This window comes from Diadema antillarum, unplaced genomic scaffold, assembly GCF_040938485.1.
Source record: "Diadema antillarum isolate AM-2024a unplaced genomic scaffold, OU_Dant_1.0 scf00000223, whole genome shotgun sequence".
Classification (NCBI taxonomy): Eukaryota; Metazoa; Echinodermata; class Echinoidea; order Diadematoida; family Diadematidae; genus Diadema; species Diadema antillarum.
This window is the reverse complement of record NW_027271112.1, coordinates 154,167-168,889: the sequence shown is the minus strand read 5'-3', so window position 1 is coordinate 168,889 and position 14,723 is coordinate 154,167. Positions and strand designations below refer to the sequence as shown.

Below are 14,723 nucleotides of genomic sequence, written 5' to 3'. Positions count from 1 at the left end.
CAAAAGGAGTTGATTCATTATTCAAGGTATCGGGGAAAAACACTATCAAAACTATAAAACAAACATCTTTATGAGCACTTCTAGGCCTAGACAAACATAACTTTGTGTTAAAGGGTGTGTACAGTGTACAGGTATGTTCAAAACATGAATCTCCACCTCAACCAGTACTGTACTTACAGTCCCTATAACTTAAAAGCTGCACCCGCTAAAAATAAATGAATAGGGCCTAGATAAATGAAAAAATAAAGAATGAAATAATGTTTCGGGAAAACCAGCTATCTCTCTCTCTCAAAGTTGTTGTTGTTGTTGTTGTTGTTGTTGTCGTCGTCATTGTTGTTGCTGTTGTTGTTGATTTATTTTTTGCCAAAGAATCTTGATCAAGCATTTCTCCGCTCTAAAACACATTTTATGAAGTATACACCACAGTTCTGTAAAATGACTGTGTACACCCCGCAGCTCTAAATTGTATCGACGGCTGGTATGAGGCTAACTTTTTGTCTTGTTTACAACCAAAGTACGATGTGTTATCGCCAATTTGCATGACACTAGAAGCGAGTGTGTGTGACCACGTACACACTACACACAAGTCACCTCTAATCGCCCGCATGTGCTTTGCCTGCTGTGTTCGTTGGTCGTGCCTTCGGACCTAGCGCCTTGAGCTAGCTAGCTTCACACTTTTACAGAGTGCAGTGTGTGTACGACGGACCAACTACCAGCGCCGCCCATCCTCTCTCTCTGAATTTTAGGCGTGTGGTGGATGAATGATCTGAACGCATTACAGCTGTAAATAGATTCTAGTAATTTACTGTGGATGACTACAGACTGGTGTGCAAAGACTTCTACGTTTCTTCGAGGGCTAAACCATAATTATAAAGGCATTGTCCTCGAAAGCTGTCGAGATATCCTCTTGCTCTGACGAGAGAAATTGACGCAGATAATCGTGAGAGATCCTTGCTTGGTGAAGGAAGAAAATCAGGTAAGAGAAGTCTGTGGCCTATAACTATCTATACAGTGCCATGCATAGTGCGGTGGATCGGAGGAATTGAGATGAGAGAACGAGCGAGAGATGCTGGTATTTATACTACTCCCACTTCACATTTGGTGTATTTTATGTAGCAAGCAGGGGCTGCCTAGTAATTTATGGTTAGAATGCTCGATCTATATGTGTGATGTGTCTTCTTTTATGTTATTATTTTTTTCTTTTGAGAAAGAGAGAGAAAAAAGTAATTTTGCGCTGGACAATTGCTTGATTGGAAAGAGAGCATCAAGAGATAACTCTACCTGATCGATGAACAGGCTCTGTCCTACACCATCGTTCCGGAAAAGTAAAAGTAAAGTAAAGTAAGTAAGTAAGTAAATCTGTGAGCAGTGGCATGGTAGGGCTAGGGGTCTTGGCTAGCAGATGACTGTTGAATCTAAAAGAGCAATAGATATTAAATGTCGTTAAATAGCTGACTGTTTGTTCTGCTTTGTTGATTAAAAAAGTCTACTAGTGACAGTGTGTTTTTATGTCATTTCCATCCTGACTACACACACACAAAAGAAATGAACTCTGGACTCATGTTTTTTTGGGATGGAATCACATTGTGCAAAATAATGATAATAATAATAATTAAACAAATAATAAAAGGACATGGTGAATGAGTATGGGCCTGTATGTGTTGTCTTTCCCAGCCCAGTTTTGTGAAATCTTGTTTTTCATCATACACTGTATTTGCTGTTGTGAATTGTTTGTAACCCTTTACTGAAATCATGCCTTAACAAAATGAACGAGCACTCTTCTCTGAAGGCCTATAGTAATAGATGGGGCAGTAGACAAGGCTGTGTAAATATTGCCTGACCCACCCTATTTGGTTTGCATACACAAATATTGACTCCGTTTGTGATAAACAGAGAAAGTCTACTCAAGGCTATTTGGTCGATTACAAATGTACCATGTGGAAGCACTTAATACATTGTACAAACAAGTATACAGTCAAACCTGCCTTAGCGGCCACCTCTCTATAGCGGCCACCTGTCTATAGCGGCCACTGAAAAATCCCCCCGAGAGAAAAGCCATGTTAAAGACCCTGTGTATAGCGGCCACCTGTCTAACGCGGCCAGCGGCCACAAATTTTGTTTCCCGCGGTAGATTTTAACCTGTCTATAGCGGCCAAAAACACAATGGAGCCGTAGCCGAGCTGATAATTCAGGGTGTTTTTCTGCTTTTTAGCCGTGCCAGTCATTTCTGGGCAACATTCAGTGATCGCCACCGTTGCATTCATCACTTATTCAGTCACAATAATGCACTAATTCATGACTGTGCACATGCTACATCTAGTGTACTGTGCAACAATTTCATAAACACCGGCATTGTTCTATGCATGATACACACGTGTGCATACGTACACACATAAATGTGTATGTATATACAACGATGATACATGTACATGTAGGCAATGCACACAAAGTTGGATTACCTGTCTATAGCGGCCACCTGTCTATAACGGCCACTTTTTCCGTATCCCTTGGGTGGCCGCTATAGACAGGTTTGACTGTAGTTGTATTAAATCTTTACCCAAATTACAGTGGGTGTCTCTATATTTCTTAGACACACACACACACACGCATGCCCACGCTGTATTGTGAGGTAAAATTTATATTGTACAGTTTTCTGAAGCTGCCATTCCAGCTTAATTGTGTCTACCAATGTTGATACAATGTATGATCAGTGTAGAAAGGATCTAGTTCAGATTTGCATTTTTTTTTCAAAATTTAATGATCATTAACATGAATTATGAAAACACAGAAGGGAAAAACCCAGGAGCAAATGAGTTTGCTACCAAATGGCAAGCAGATATATGAAAAGAGGAACTGTTTTCTTTCAAATCCTCTTCCATTTCAAGGTAATCAGCCAGGTATAGAATTAGTCACTAACCAGCGAAGCATGACTTGAGTGTTTTGTCCGTAACACTGAACTGCTGAATAACAACCTCTACCTCCTGGTACTATTCTAGTGGCTGTGGAGAAGAATATTTCATTGTTCATGTAAGTGTAGATGTGTATATTCAGAGAGGGCACTATTGTGTTACACAAATATTAAAAGGTCTACTTGTACTTTGTACTCTACATGCATACAAACTTGTGTACATGTGTGTGATAACTGATAAGTCATTCTTTTATTTCCAGTTACTGGTAATCTTGCCATGCCAGTTGTCTTGCTCACACACATTGTACCTGTATACATTGTAAGCCTACTTTTACACTATTAAGATACAAATAAATAGATAGATAAATAAATAAGTAGATAAACAATAGATAAATAAATGAATAAATAAATGAATGATAATTATAAGAAATATTGCAAACAAATGATCATGTCTGCCTTTTTATCAGCAGGATGATAAATTACTCAATTTCACCTTATCAGAACAGTCATCTTAAATCATTGTCGACATCATGATACATTCAAACATATTGCCAATGGACAGAAAGGGTTAAAAAGCAATTTTCATTTTATATTCAAGTTGGCTAAATGATTGTATAAAATCAATCTGACAGTGACAGAAGTTTCATAGAAATCAAGTATTCTAGAATTTTTTTCTCTCCACAAAGCAGGTACTACTGTATCCACAGGAACCACTCATGCAAGTTAAGAGATAAATTTCACCTACAATTTGAAGAAACAAAACAAAACAAAACAGTTATACAAAAGAATAAGAAACAAGCTTCCCATGATGTGCTTCCATGATTTGTTGTGCAGAAAAAAAAAACAACAACAACAACAATCAGGAATAACTGAGGCCCTTAGGCCTCTCCAGCCGGCTTAAGAAAGCACATCAGGTAATAGCTTAAACACACACACACACACACACAAACAACCCAGTAAAATGTAAATGACAATTATGATAACACATCAGATTAAGCACACCAAATGAATTATTGTACATAAAAAAAAAAATAACTGGATAAAAGGGGATACATGTAGAAATTCTGCCATTATGTCAGTTTGCTTAATGTGTGCCATTTTTAAAGTCAATGTCCTATTTAAAGCTGTCATTGCAAGACATTGAAGGTATTTCCATTCATGTATGTTCATGATGTGCTGGCATCTTTTAATGTGAACAGTTCACATCATCTATCATAAGATATATGGTATGATTACACCATGAAGTTTCAGTTTCCAGGTTCTATTGTTCCAAAATGTATGAGGAATTACATTTAATCGATCATCACTACTTTTTAGGATATGTTTGATGGTTATTCTATTCTCCTGTTTGATAGTTTTTGTTTCTGTTTCTTAGATGCTGCAGAGTATGATATTCTTGTTTACAGTAATCTTTAAAAAGGTGGCAGTAGTTTTCTCTACTCACCTTTGTCTCGTTTATTGTCATTCTCAGGTGCACACAAACTCCCATCATGCCGAGTGAAGACATGCCCATGAAGATGGTAGGGAGGAGGAAGAATCAAAATGGCTCCCAGGGGTCAAGGTCACCCACAGATTCAAGGTCACCTCCTGGCTCGAGGTCACCCGCTGGGTCACCTTCCGGGTCACCCACCCATGCTCTTCCCATCCAAAGAATGGCCAGTACCATCTCCAACAGATCATCAAAAGGTCAGTCTTGACGACAGTGATGAATAATGAAAACAAATGTTGCGTTTGTGCTGGTAGGGATGTATGGTCTTAGGAATGGTTGCCCAGTCGATGCCATTTGGTATGGACTTTGCATGATGTCAGCTGTTAGGGAAGTGAAAATCATACTGAAATGTTTATGGTGTATTTAAAGATCTGTTTACACTGTATTTCTGGCATTTTTGGACCTTCGACACATTTCATAATTTTGACAACGGCTGCTACCAAACTACTAGTGTGGTATTTGTGAATTGTGCCGTCGAGAATGTGGGTGTGATACTGCATTTGTATTGATATTTTAAATCACCTTGAATTAAATAACATTTCTAAACCAATGTGGGAGATTTGCTACACAAATCTGCAGCGTACAGTACCTATTGTCATGAACAGCTACAAACTATGTACAGTGTATTCCTGTGCTCTCAGGGCTGTTAGGTCGTCAGGGTCATAAAGATACCTACATAATGGTACATCTTTCTCCATCAAAATGAAATGAGAAACTTGGCCAATTGCCCATATAAACTGTTCACATCACTTGATGTTGTCATGTTATTTACAGAAATGCATATAAAATTACTTTTAGAAATCTTAATCATTGCAAATTTTTATCATATTTTGTATACGGGTAATTCCATGGGGTTGGGACTGAAATTGTGACATACAAGTTGAAAATTCAAGTTGGGTAAATTGAAATTTCCTTTTTCCCCCTGATTTGTTGCTCCCATTCTTCAACTTATTCCACTGGAAATCTGTTTATTACTTCGCACACTTTCAGTCAGCATGGGTAAACAGGTATGGCAAAATACCTATGTTACACGGACTTCATTTGTTGACATCCTTCATCATTTTGTGTTCTGAAATGATAACAATGAACACATCCACATTTTTTTCGTCCATAGCACATCAACATGTTATTTAACAGGCACATGAGATCATTATTAGTAAGATTGTATGTTCTGATGTTAACTGCAAGCCACTTTTATTAACATGTTTTTTTCTACAAACCATTAACAATTTCAATCAAAGGTTTAACTTTTTCATCAAGAGTGACACAATGACAATATTCTTAAAAGCACCACAATTGAAGCAAGTGATTTGTATGGGTATTCAAGTGAAAACATGATTTTATTGTTATAATCAGGGGTTTTCAGACAACAACCTCGCCCACGGTGTACTACCTATGTTACACGGACAGTATGTCTCTGTAACATAGGTACACTACGACATATCAACTGATTTCCTTTATTGTGGTGTGAGATGTTAAAACCTACACATATAGACTTTATGTATGTTCCCACAAATAACACTATTGTAACAGTTCTTTGGAATTATATCTACTGCACACCTGTGGAACAATACCTATGTTACACAGACTTCAATTCTTTGTAACTCTGATATGAAAGAAGGCAGACTTAATCAGAAGAAGAAGAAGAAAGTGAAGCTTTACACAATTTGACCTAATATACACTAACAACATCATCAACTAGTTGTCAACTAATTAAGAAAACTAATAAAGAGAAATCAGACAAGTCTTCTTGTCTTCTCCATGTTCTTTGTTTGAAATTAATTTCTGCTCTTTTGTCCAATGTCCATTTAGCCCTCGAATTTTGTTTTTCCTCTGTCCATTTTCCCTCTGTGCAGTTTTCTTCTTGTCTAGTTTGTTACATTCGCTCTTCTTGGGTGTTGCTTTGTCGGCTTCCTCTCTGTTTGTGGAGTGCTGTGGATGTGTCCTTTTCACTCTTTCATGTAGTTTAACACGTAGCGGTGGTAGAGGAGGAGCCATGGCAGATTCATCAACAAACTGAACAAAAGGTGTAAAGAGAAATAGAATAAAAAAAATTAAAAGAAAATTTTTGTCGGGGTTGACTATATATTCCTGTTGATGTATCTGTGTGTTTATGAATGGAATTAAATAATTTTAACAATTTTGCTTACATTTCTACCTCTTGGCATACCCATTAGCTAGAGTTCCATGTGTACCTCCCACCAAAATTGAAAAAAAAGGGGTTATGCTTAAAATGATGTAAATATTAATAATAATAATATAGCATGTAAAACATAGGAAAATATCATTTTCATACTCTATGCAAAAAACTTGTTTTCAGAAGCAAGCTACACTGTAGGAAGGGCAGGTCGCTACCCCCAGTGTCCTAGCTAAGGTTAGGGCTAGGGTCAGGGTTACAGTTACGGTTATGGTCCTTAATACTAGGCCCTATTTTATATTCATCCCCCATCGAAATTGTCGCCCTCTTTTTGAATGATAGTGTAGAGCAATAATAGTCCAATTTTGATTGGGGTTCATAATTTTATTGAAGCCTTTCCTACCCACTACCCACCCAAACTGAATAGGACACTGGCATTTTAGCTTTGAGACTTCACAGTGGGTGAACATGGAATGGAAATGGTGAATCCTTGTGAAATGTTACTGTAACAACTTCATCAGAGCATCTAACAGGTCAGTGAAATCTTTGAAGGAAAACATTGACATTTTCGAAGTAAATCTGTTAAAGAGAAAGAATTTTACAGCTCCTAGTTCCCTCAATATCACCAGCAAAATAAGGCAAACTCTATTTCTCTAGTTCAGATGCAGTCTGGACATCTACATTTTCCAACTAGTATATAGTGATTAATACTAACTCTAGCACGTCTACCTTGGTAGATACCTAATGACAAAAGGGTCCAAAAATTCACAATAATCGGGAGGTAAAACAATTTTATATTGCAGTGAAGATACACTGATATACTTTTGTATGGTTTTCTAAGAGAGGAATATATGCTCCTTTTGCAGAGACCGGCATGGACGGAAAATTTGGCAATCAAAATTATGAACATGAACCTGTAACAAATATCTCAGTATGTGGGACTACAGTATCATCGTCCACAGTATTTTTGGCCAGTTCAGAGGTTTAGATGTCGTTTTTTTTCCTCTAATAGAGTTACAGAATATGACAAATGTTATTATTTTCGTAAAATAGCGTAAAAGCTTACCAATTGACATCAGAAACATTAAAACTCCTGTACCTACGTTACATGGACAACGGCAGAAAAACAGATCTTGCGCTGTCCAGGTAGGTGTATATTGGCTGTGAGTAGTTTTTCTGCCATTGGGGGAGGACTGCCAGTGACATGAATACGATTGCTGAAGTTAGTAGCTCTTCTTTTTATCGCGAGACGCGTCTTTCCTTACCTACGTTACACGAAGAGGCCGGACATCGCACTGAAGTACAGTGATATGTTCCGTATTTTCTCGTTTATTTGGAGGATTTTGATGCTAATTTTTGGATAAGAATACTCCTGAAATATAAATCTCATTATAGAAATAAAGTTTCTTATCATATTATGATTGGAAGTGTATGTAAAACCATGCTATACCTATGTTACAACAAAAATTGCCATGGACATCGTTTGTAACATAGGTATGAGGTTGCTTGAAGATGCTCTGGTGTTCTTATTTTGTTACAAATGTTTATGTGCCTTATAGTCTTTGTAGAAGTCACCTTACCTCTCTTAATTATGATAGGCATAATGCTGAAAGGTTGTATATTCCTGTTTTACATATGGCATGTATTTATGTCACAACATAAACCACAAAAAACCATGGGACATCATTAGTGAAACAGCCATAGACAAAATACATTTGTACACAGGCTTGTTTTTTTTTTCATCAAATAATTCTTCACACATTTCTCTCCAAGAATAACTGCAAACCACGGACAATTATTTGATAAAATTTTCAGAATATGACTTTTATTCCCTACACAACATGGAAATCTAGAGAAGACCCAACCCCATGGAATGACCCATACATGTGCATCTAAACATTGCCACGGAACCATTGACCTGTTTGAGTGAACATGACAAGAGAGATGAGAATTTGAAAACATGACATTCCACTTTGCAAAATTTGTCCTTCACAAATGCCTCATTTGCCCAATTGGAATTTCAGATACTGCCCCGCCCAAACCACACAAACACACACATATTCAGAGAAATGTTCCTTTTAACAACGTTGGTGACCTCATTTCAGAGAAATAATACATTTTGCTTCTTTTGAAGTACTCTCTGGACTTTGGCAAAGCGTAAAACTTCTATGTAATTATGAGATGCACAAAATGTATACCAATATATTGAGTAGAGTTGAATGTTTATGAATATTATAGAATCAGATTGTGTGTTGACTTGAATGGGAATGCTAAATACTTCAATGGATTTAATATTGAGGTGCATTCAAAATATGGTGTGATTACGTGTACACTTGTACGTTGTAATCTTGGTGATACCAAATCGAACATCATTGTAAATCAGTGAGATTGTAGGATCTGGTTGTAAGCTTGAAGAACACAAGTTTCACATATTATGTGGACCACATTGGCCGTGATAAAGCACAGAGTGGCAACAAATTACAATGTGTTAGCTTTTCTGTGAGACAGGTAATATTTTACAAAAAAAAAAAGTATACAAATGAACATAAGTTTAAATTTTAGAAATTTTGCTGTCATTATGATTATGAAATGACAGTACATGTAAGTCTTTCTCTGATTGTAAATATGACAGTGATTGGTGTTCACTGCGGGGATGATCACAGTGAAACAATAATTCAATACTGCATGTTGACACTGGAAAAGTATCACCATGTGTTCAATGCACATCTCCTGACGTCAGAGTCATGATGTAAACAAGCTGCAATGTAAATTATGCGTTGGTTGCAGGACCTGTCAGTGAGATGACTTGCAGTCAGCTATCAAAATGTCAACATCATATCCAAAGTTTGTTTGATATAGCCCTGTTCTAGTAATTGTTTGGTAGTGTATGAAGAATTATAAACAAACAAGAGAACTACAGGTACAAATATAAGTGATATAAATTCTTAAATCTTTGATGATTGCTTGATTCCGTGTGCAGATGTCTGTACAATTTTTGCCCAAAATGGAATCCAATTTATCTATATTGTAGAAGTCGTATTTCTAGAGTTTCCTTATGTTCTGCTTTTTCCATGGATTTTTATGAGGTATTACCATATTGTGTATCCCTTTAATGTCTAAACATTATGCTGAATTTTGATGCACTGATTTTTTATTCTTGTTGCCTGTACCATTGTACATGTACCTTTGTAATAAAGCATATAAGATATACCATGTACTGTAAGTTCTTTCCAGGAGTTTGTATGGGAGGTCACATTTTTCTTGTCATAATTTCTCTAATATTTTTCTGAATAGGGGGGAATGTACTTGTATAACAACATTGTACAACATCAAACGCAACAAATAGGTAGTGCTTCTCAATTTCATGTTCTGCTTCTGCTTCTCTTCCAAGAAATGCACATTTTTTGTCTGATCTCTCTGGAGTGCTTATCCATACACTGTATTTCTTCTTTTTGGACTTTAATGACTACACACACACTTTGCAATAAGTTTTCATGTCTGCATCTAGACATAATGATCGATGACAAAGAAAGTTTTGCTTGAAGAAAATTACTGCATTATGATATTGTATTTGAGGACAATTTCACTCTAAAAGATCATTACACCTTGTCGGACAAGGTGTAATGATCATTTAGAGTGAAATTACAATCAAGTTAAGAATGAATTTGATGTATGCCTGGATGCATTGTCTTGCAGTAAAGTAAAGTGTATTGTTTCATAATCAATGCACGCTTATATACTACACATGTATGTAGTATACTAAGATAACAAAATGCAAAGAAAGTATAATTATAAGCTGTCACTGAATTACTAATGCCTCCCCGCAGCCACTGACGTATGCGTTTTCCTTCGAGATGGCTCGGCTCATGAAATTTTCATCGAAAACGTGCTGACGACGTCGGCGGGAGCTCTGTTCTCACTCATGATGGATTGTCTCAGCTTGCCTCCCGAGGCATCCGACATCTTCTCCCTCTGGCTTACGTCACCCCTCCTACGTGAGTATTATATACTAACCTTCATCTGGTATCATGCAAGTGATTGGGTTGAGGGCACTCTGGAAGTGACATTAGGATGCAGTGAAGAATACTCTCCCCCCCCCCCCCCTTTCTCCCCAAGGCCCCCCCCCCACCATATCTTGTTGAGCAAAGACGATACTGTACATGTAAGTGTTTGATTGAGTTCAGTTTATCAGTGTGTCACTATCCCTGACAGAGATACAAAATGTGTGTGAAACAGCATATGTGTGCATATATACTGTATACGCTGTTATTTTTTGCGTACAGATATTTTCGCGAATGAGGAGGTCACGGACATTTTCGCGAGATGTTGTTTTCGCGAATTGACACAGAGGCCTTCATAAGCGCACTACTACGTGTACCTTTCCATAGCATATGGTGACATTTTCGCATGTTGTTATACAGTTGTCCAACTGTGATTCACAAAATTCACGAAAATGAAACCCTTGCAAAAATAACAGCTTATACAGTACTGTAAAAGTGGATATTTTCGCGGGACTAATTTTTCACGCTTGGCCGGGTGAGAAGAGTTTCGCATGTTTTTAATTTGGCGGAATCAAGACATCAACTACTGGATCATATGGCACGCAAAAATATTTGTGTGCTTTTATTTTCGCATTAGGTTCTGGTTGCGCGAAATGCGCTAAAATTTCAACACCGTGAAAATTTCCACTTTTACAGTAATTCAAAGTGGAAGTTCTGAGTGGATTTTTATTGGCGTGGTAGCTAATGAGAGTATAATTTAATTGCGCATAGTCAGAGATGTATTTAGAAACAAGATATCTTGAAGGAGTCCGTGATATTGTGACTTACGCAACGTGAATTTAACTCACTTGGGGCCATAATGCCATTTTTAAACCCTGAGCCCCCTGCAAGTCAGGAACCAGTGCTTTTTTTATGGGCATTACTCAGAAGGCAGATACCCTAGACAGATGATTGACAAAAGGTGTGTATGGGATGACCAGGATTTACTTGGGAGGAGTTAGAGTTGAGGGGATCTTCAGACGGTTCTGCCAACAGCATTCCGCAGGACCACAGGTATACTGCTGCGCACAAATGGCCTTCAATCGGAGGAACTCTGTATTGCCACCAAAGGGCACCATGCTTTTCCTGTCTGTATGCAGGAACAGGAAAACGACAGACAACACAGCTCTTCCCGTCACTTGTTGATAAGATCTGACGGTGAACTTTTAAAGGGTCGAGTTTGCAGTACGTTGTATTTGTTTTCGTTTGGAGTGGTCCTGTTTTGCCATTATGCATGAACAATGCATTGACTATGCCCTGGATAAGAACATGAAATACTACTGTAGACTTTGTAATGGTATGCCCATTACATGTACACTGATATATGTGCAATTTAACCTTCTAATTCCTGCTTTTTCTTATTCTCTTCTGAGCTCTGTGTTGCACCTAGAATGTGGCTCCTTTTGGCCAAGTGTTAACTTCGTCTGCAATTTTACTCTGCACCTTTGTTGTACATAAAGTATGTATATTCTCTGTAAGGAGAAATTAGGATGTTATGAGGTAATGGGAATCGCTGTGCATCAGCGATGAAGAGCAGGTCTTGACAATGTATGGAAGCATTCAATAGTTGTGGATTATAATAATCTTCTGCATTGCAGAAGCCAGTGGGTTTTCAAGAAATATTGTTACTGTGCATTGCTCCATTGACATCTTTATGATGTATGCAGTGACCTAGATCTAGGTCTGTCTAGTAATTAGTAACCGAGCAGTAGGAACTATGACAATTGAGCCCAATTTAGCTTTTATAGGGGGAGCTGTTACTCTGGAGATGACTAATTTTCAAGTGGGTCAAACACCACCTGGCCAGTGGGTACACCACAAACTTTGAAATGACATATTAAAGAGGATTGTGTCTGTCACCACCATGTTCCATTCTGGGAAACTAAAAGCAAGTGGTGCCGGTACTCAGCATCACGAGACGAAACTTTTATTAATGGTCACTCAGCAGCCCTTTGTTTCAGCACCGATTTAGCAACGACAAAAAAAAAAAAATTAAGAAAAGAAAAGAAATAAGACAGTTATACTCCCATTTGGTAAGAACGATGTTGCAAATCACATTGTGTGTTTAAAGTTCATTTATAGTGAAACATCTGAAAAATAGGTACAGTTAGAGACTGAAGGACAAAAACTCTTCATTTGTTATTTTGAGGTATTATGAAGACAAAAATCGTGATCAGATGAGGGTCCAGTGTATCTAGATTTACAACTGTACCTTTGATCGAGTTTCAAGAGTGCATATTCCAAAGTCTCATTGGAACACTCCATAAAGAAATGTATGTAATGTTGTGATTAGTGCAACCCAAAGATCTGGCTGTAAATGAAGTTTACTTCACAGAACCATCATTGCCATCTTAGGAAACAGCTTGATAAGCTGTGTTAAAGATAGTTTTCTAGATATCAAATATCCTGATTGATTTTGTTCTGGAAAAGAAAGTGCTTGCAATCGAAAAGTTCTACACCCTACAATGTCAAAGATTTGGTCATTGTGTCTAAACTCTGTTGATAAATTTAGCATAAAAGACTAGCCTATGACTTTCTAGTTGTATTTTTCTGTCATGTACAAAGCTTGTGAAACATTTTGGTTGAATAAAGACATATTGCTATTGAAAGATGGTCTCATGAGAAATTTGCTTTAATGCTGTAAAACATGTGATGTGATTGGTTTACAAATTTGATTTGTCACTTTGTCATGAGATCTGTCTGTCTGTGACGTTATGGCAACATCACCTTGTGGAAACGGGGCGGGGTAGGGGTTGCAAGCCTCATCCTGTGACCCACCCGCAGCAATAAAACCAATGTCAGCAGCACTTCCAGAAATCAATTTGACAAGTTACGAAAGGGGGCAGGTTTCTTGGCGTCATGCTGGTCAGCGGCGCTCAGGCTCCCCGCTGTAGCGGGACACAGGTCTGATGGCATCTCACTGGTATACCATGTTCTGAGTCCCCCCTGGATAGTTTCATTTCCATCCCATCTTCGACTTTCGTGGCACAACATCATTGGCACCTTGACAGGCTCTTGTTATAATTAAATAATGAACTCAAACCATCCAGTTTGAAATATATCAGAGTTGAGTTGTGAAATAGGAATTCATAGAAATCACTTACACAAATGCTATTGTTGGTGGAATAAAGATTGCCAAGATAGTCACGTCATGATAAAAAAATTGTGGTTTGCCAAAGTATGTTTAGATCCTTGCTGATTTGTAGGTCTACCTGGCTTGTAGAAAGCTTGAAGTGAAAGTCTACAATGTAACATTTCCATCACTGTTTTTATAGAGTGGATGGAGAATACAATGTGCGCAGATTTGAAGTGATTAAATTCTTACCCTGTATGGCACAGAGACATATATATCTACATGTACCTAATACATTGTACACAACTACAGCTGTAGCTCTTCAAATGCAAATTTTGAGATTCCTAAAATGGAGTGCAGTGATCTAAAGTGCATGTATGTGTGTAAATGCAGAAGAGAAGATTTTGCACATGCTCTTTTGGATATTTATTAAATCATCTATGATTATTACTAATCACCTTTTGATTTTCCCTATTGCGTGTGGGCTTATTATGTGAATATGTGTGACGAAATTGTTAGCTTTAGTTCAAGGTCAGCACCCACAAAACAGATTTCTAGAATCATTGTGTTTGATTTATAGCCGTCCAATTAATGCAATGTTTGCATTATCGAGACAGATTTGTAATGCAACGCCATCCAACCATGCATTATCGCTCATGCATTGGGTTTTTCCTAAAAATAATCGGTAGCCAGCCTTGATTTGGGGTAATGATCGGCGAGCAGGAGTGGAGAGTGTGGACGTTAAGTCTCACGCATGATACCGGAGTCACCCCAAAGTGGCACAATCTATGGGCTGTAAAGGGGTGTATCATTCATGATTTCCGCACCCACATGACCACAGGCAACAGTAGAGAGTTCAAGCATCGAGTCAAGGGAGGGTTCAGTATGAAACCACAATGGGTCGCTTCCTCAATGCTGAGATATCAACAAACAGATCTCATACAGGAAAGTGATAGTCTCTCTCCCAGGCTTTAGGCTGTTTTCTCTATCCTTCATTGATGTCTTGAGTAGATTAGATCATCTCAAATCATCATACAGGTTTGTATGTACACAGTACAAGCTACTAAACTTGTTTA

At 37.8% G+C, this 14,723-nt stretch overlaps 1 protein-coding gene across 1 annotated transcript in view; it reads left to right on the top strand.

Annotated features, from left to right (window-relative positions):
- The first annotated feature begins 716 nt into the window (after positions 1-716).
- Positions 717-14,723, top strand: part of LOC139724598 (putative FERM domain-containing protein FRMD8P1) — a 32,822-nt gene continuing 18,815 nt past the window's right edge. Inside the window, exons 1-3 of the mRNA XM_071635731.1 lie at positions 717-976; positions 4,380-4,594; positions 10,362-10,529. Of these exons, the coding sequence (XP_071491832.1) occupies positions 4,399-4,594; positions 10,362-10,529 (364 nt within the window). The 5' untranslated portion in view covers positions 717-976; positions 4,380-4,398. The remainder of the gene's footprint in view (positions 977-4,379; positions 4,595-10,361; positions 10,530-14,723) is intronic.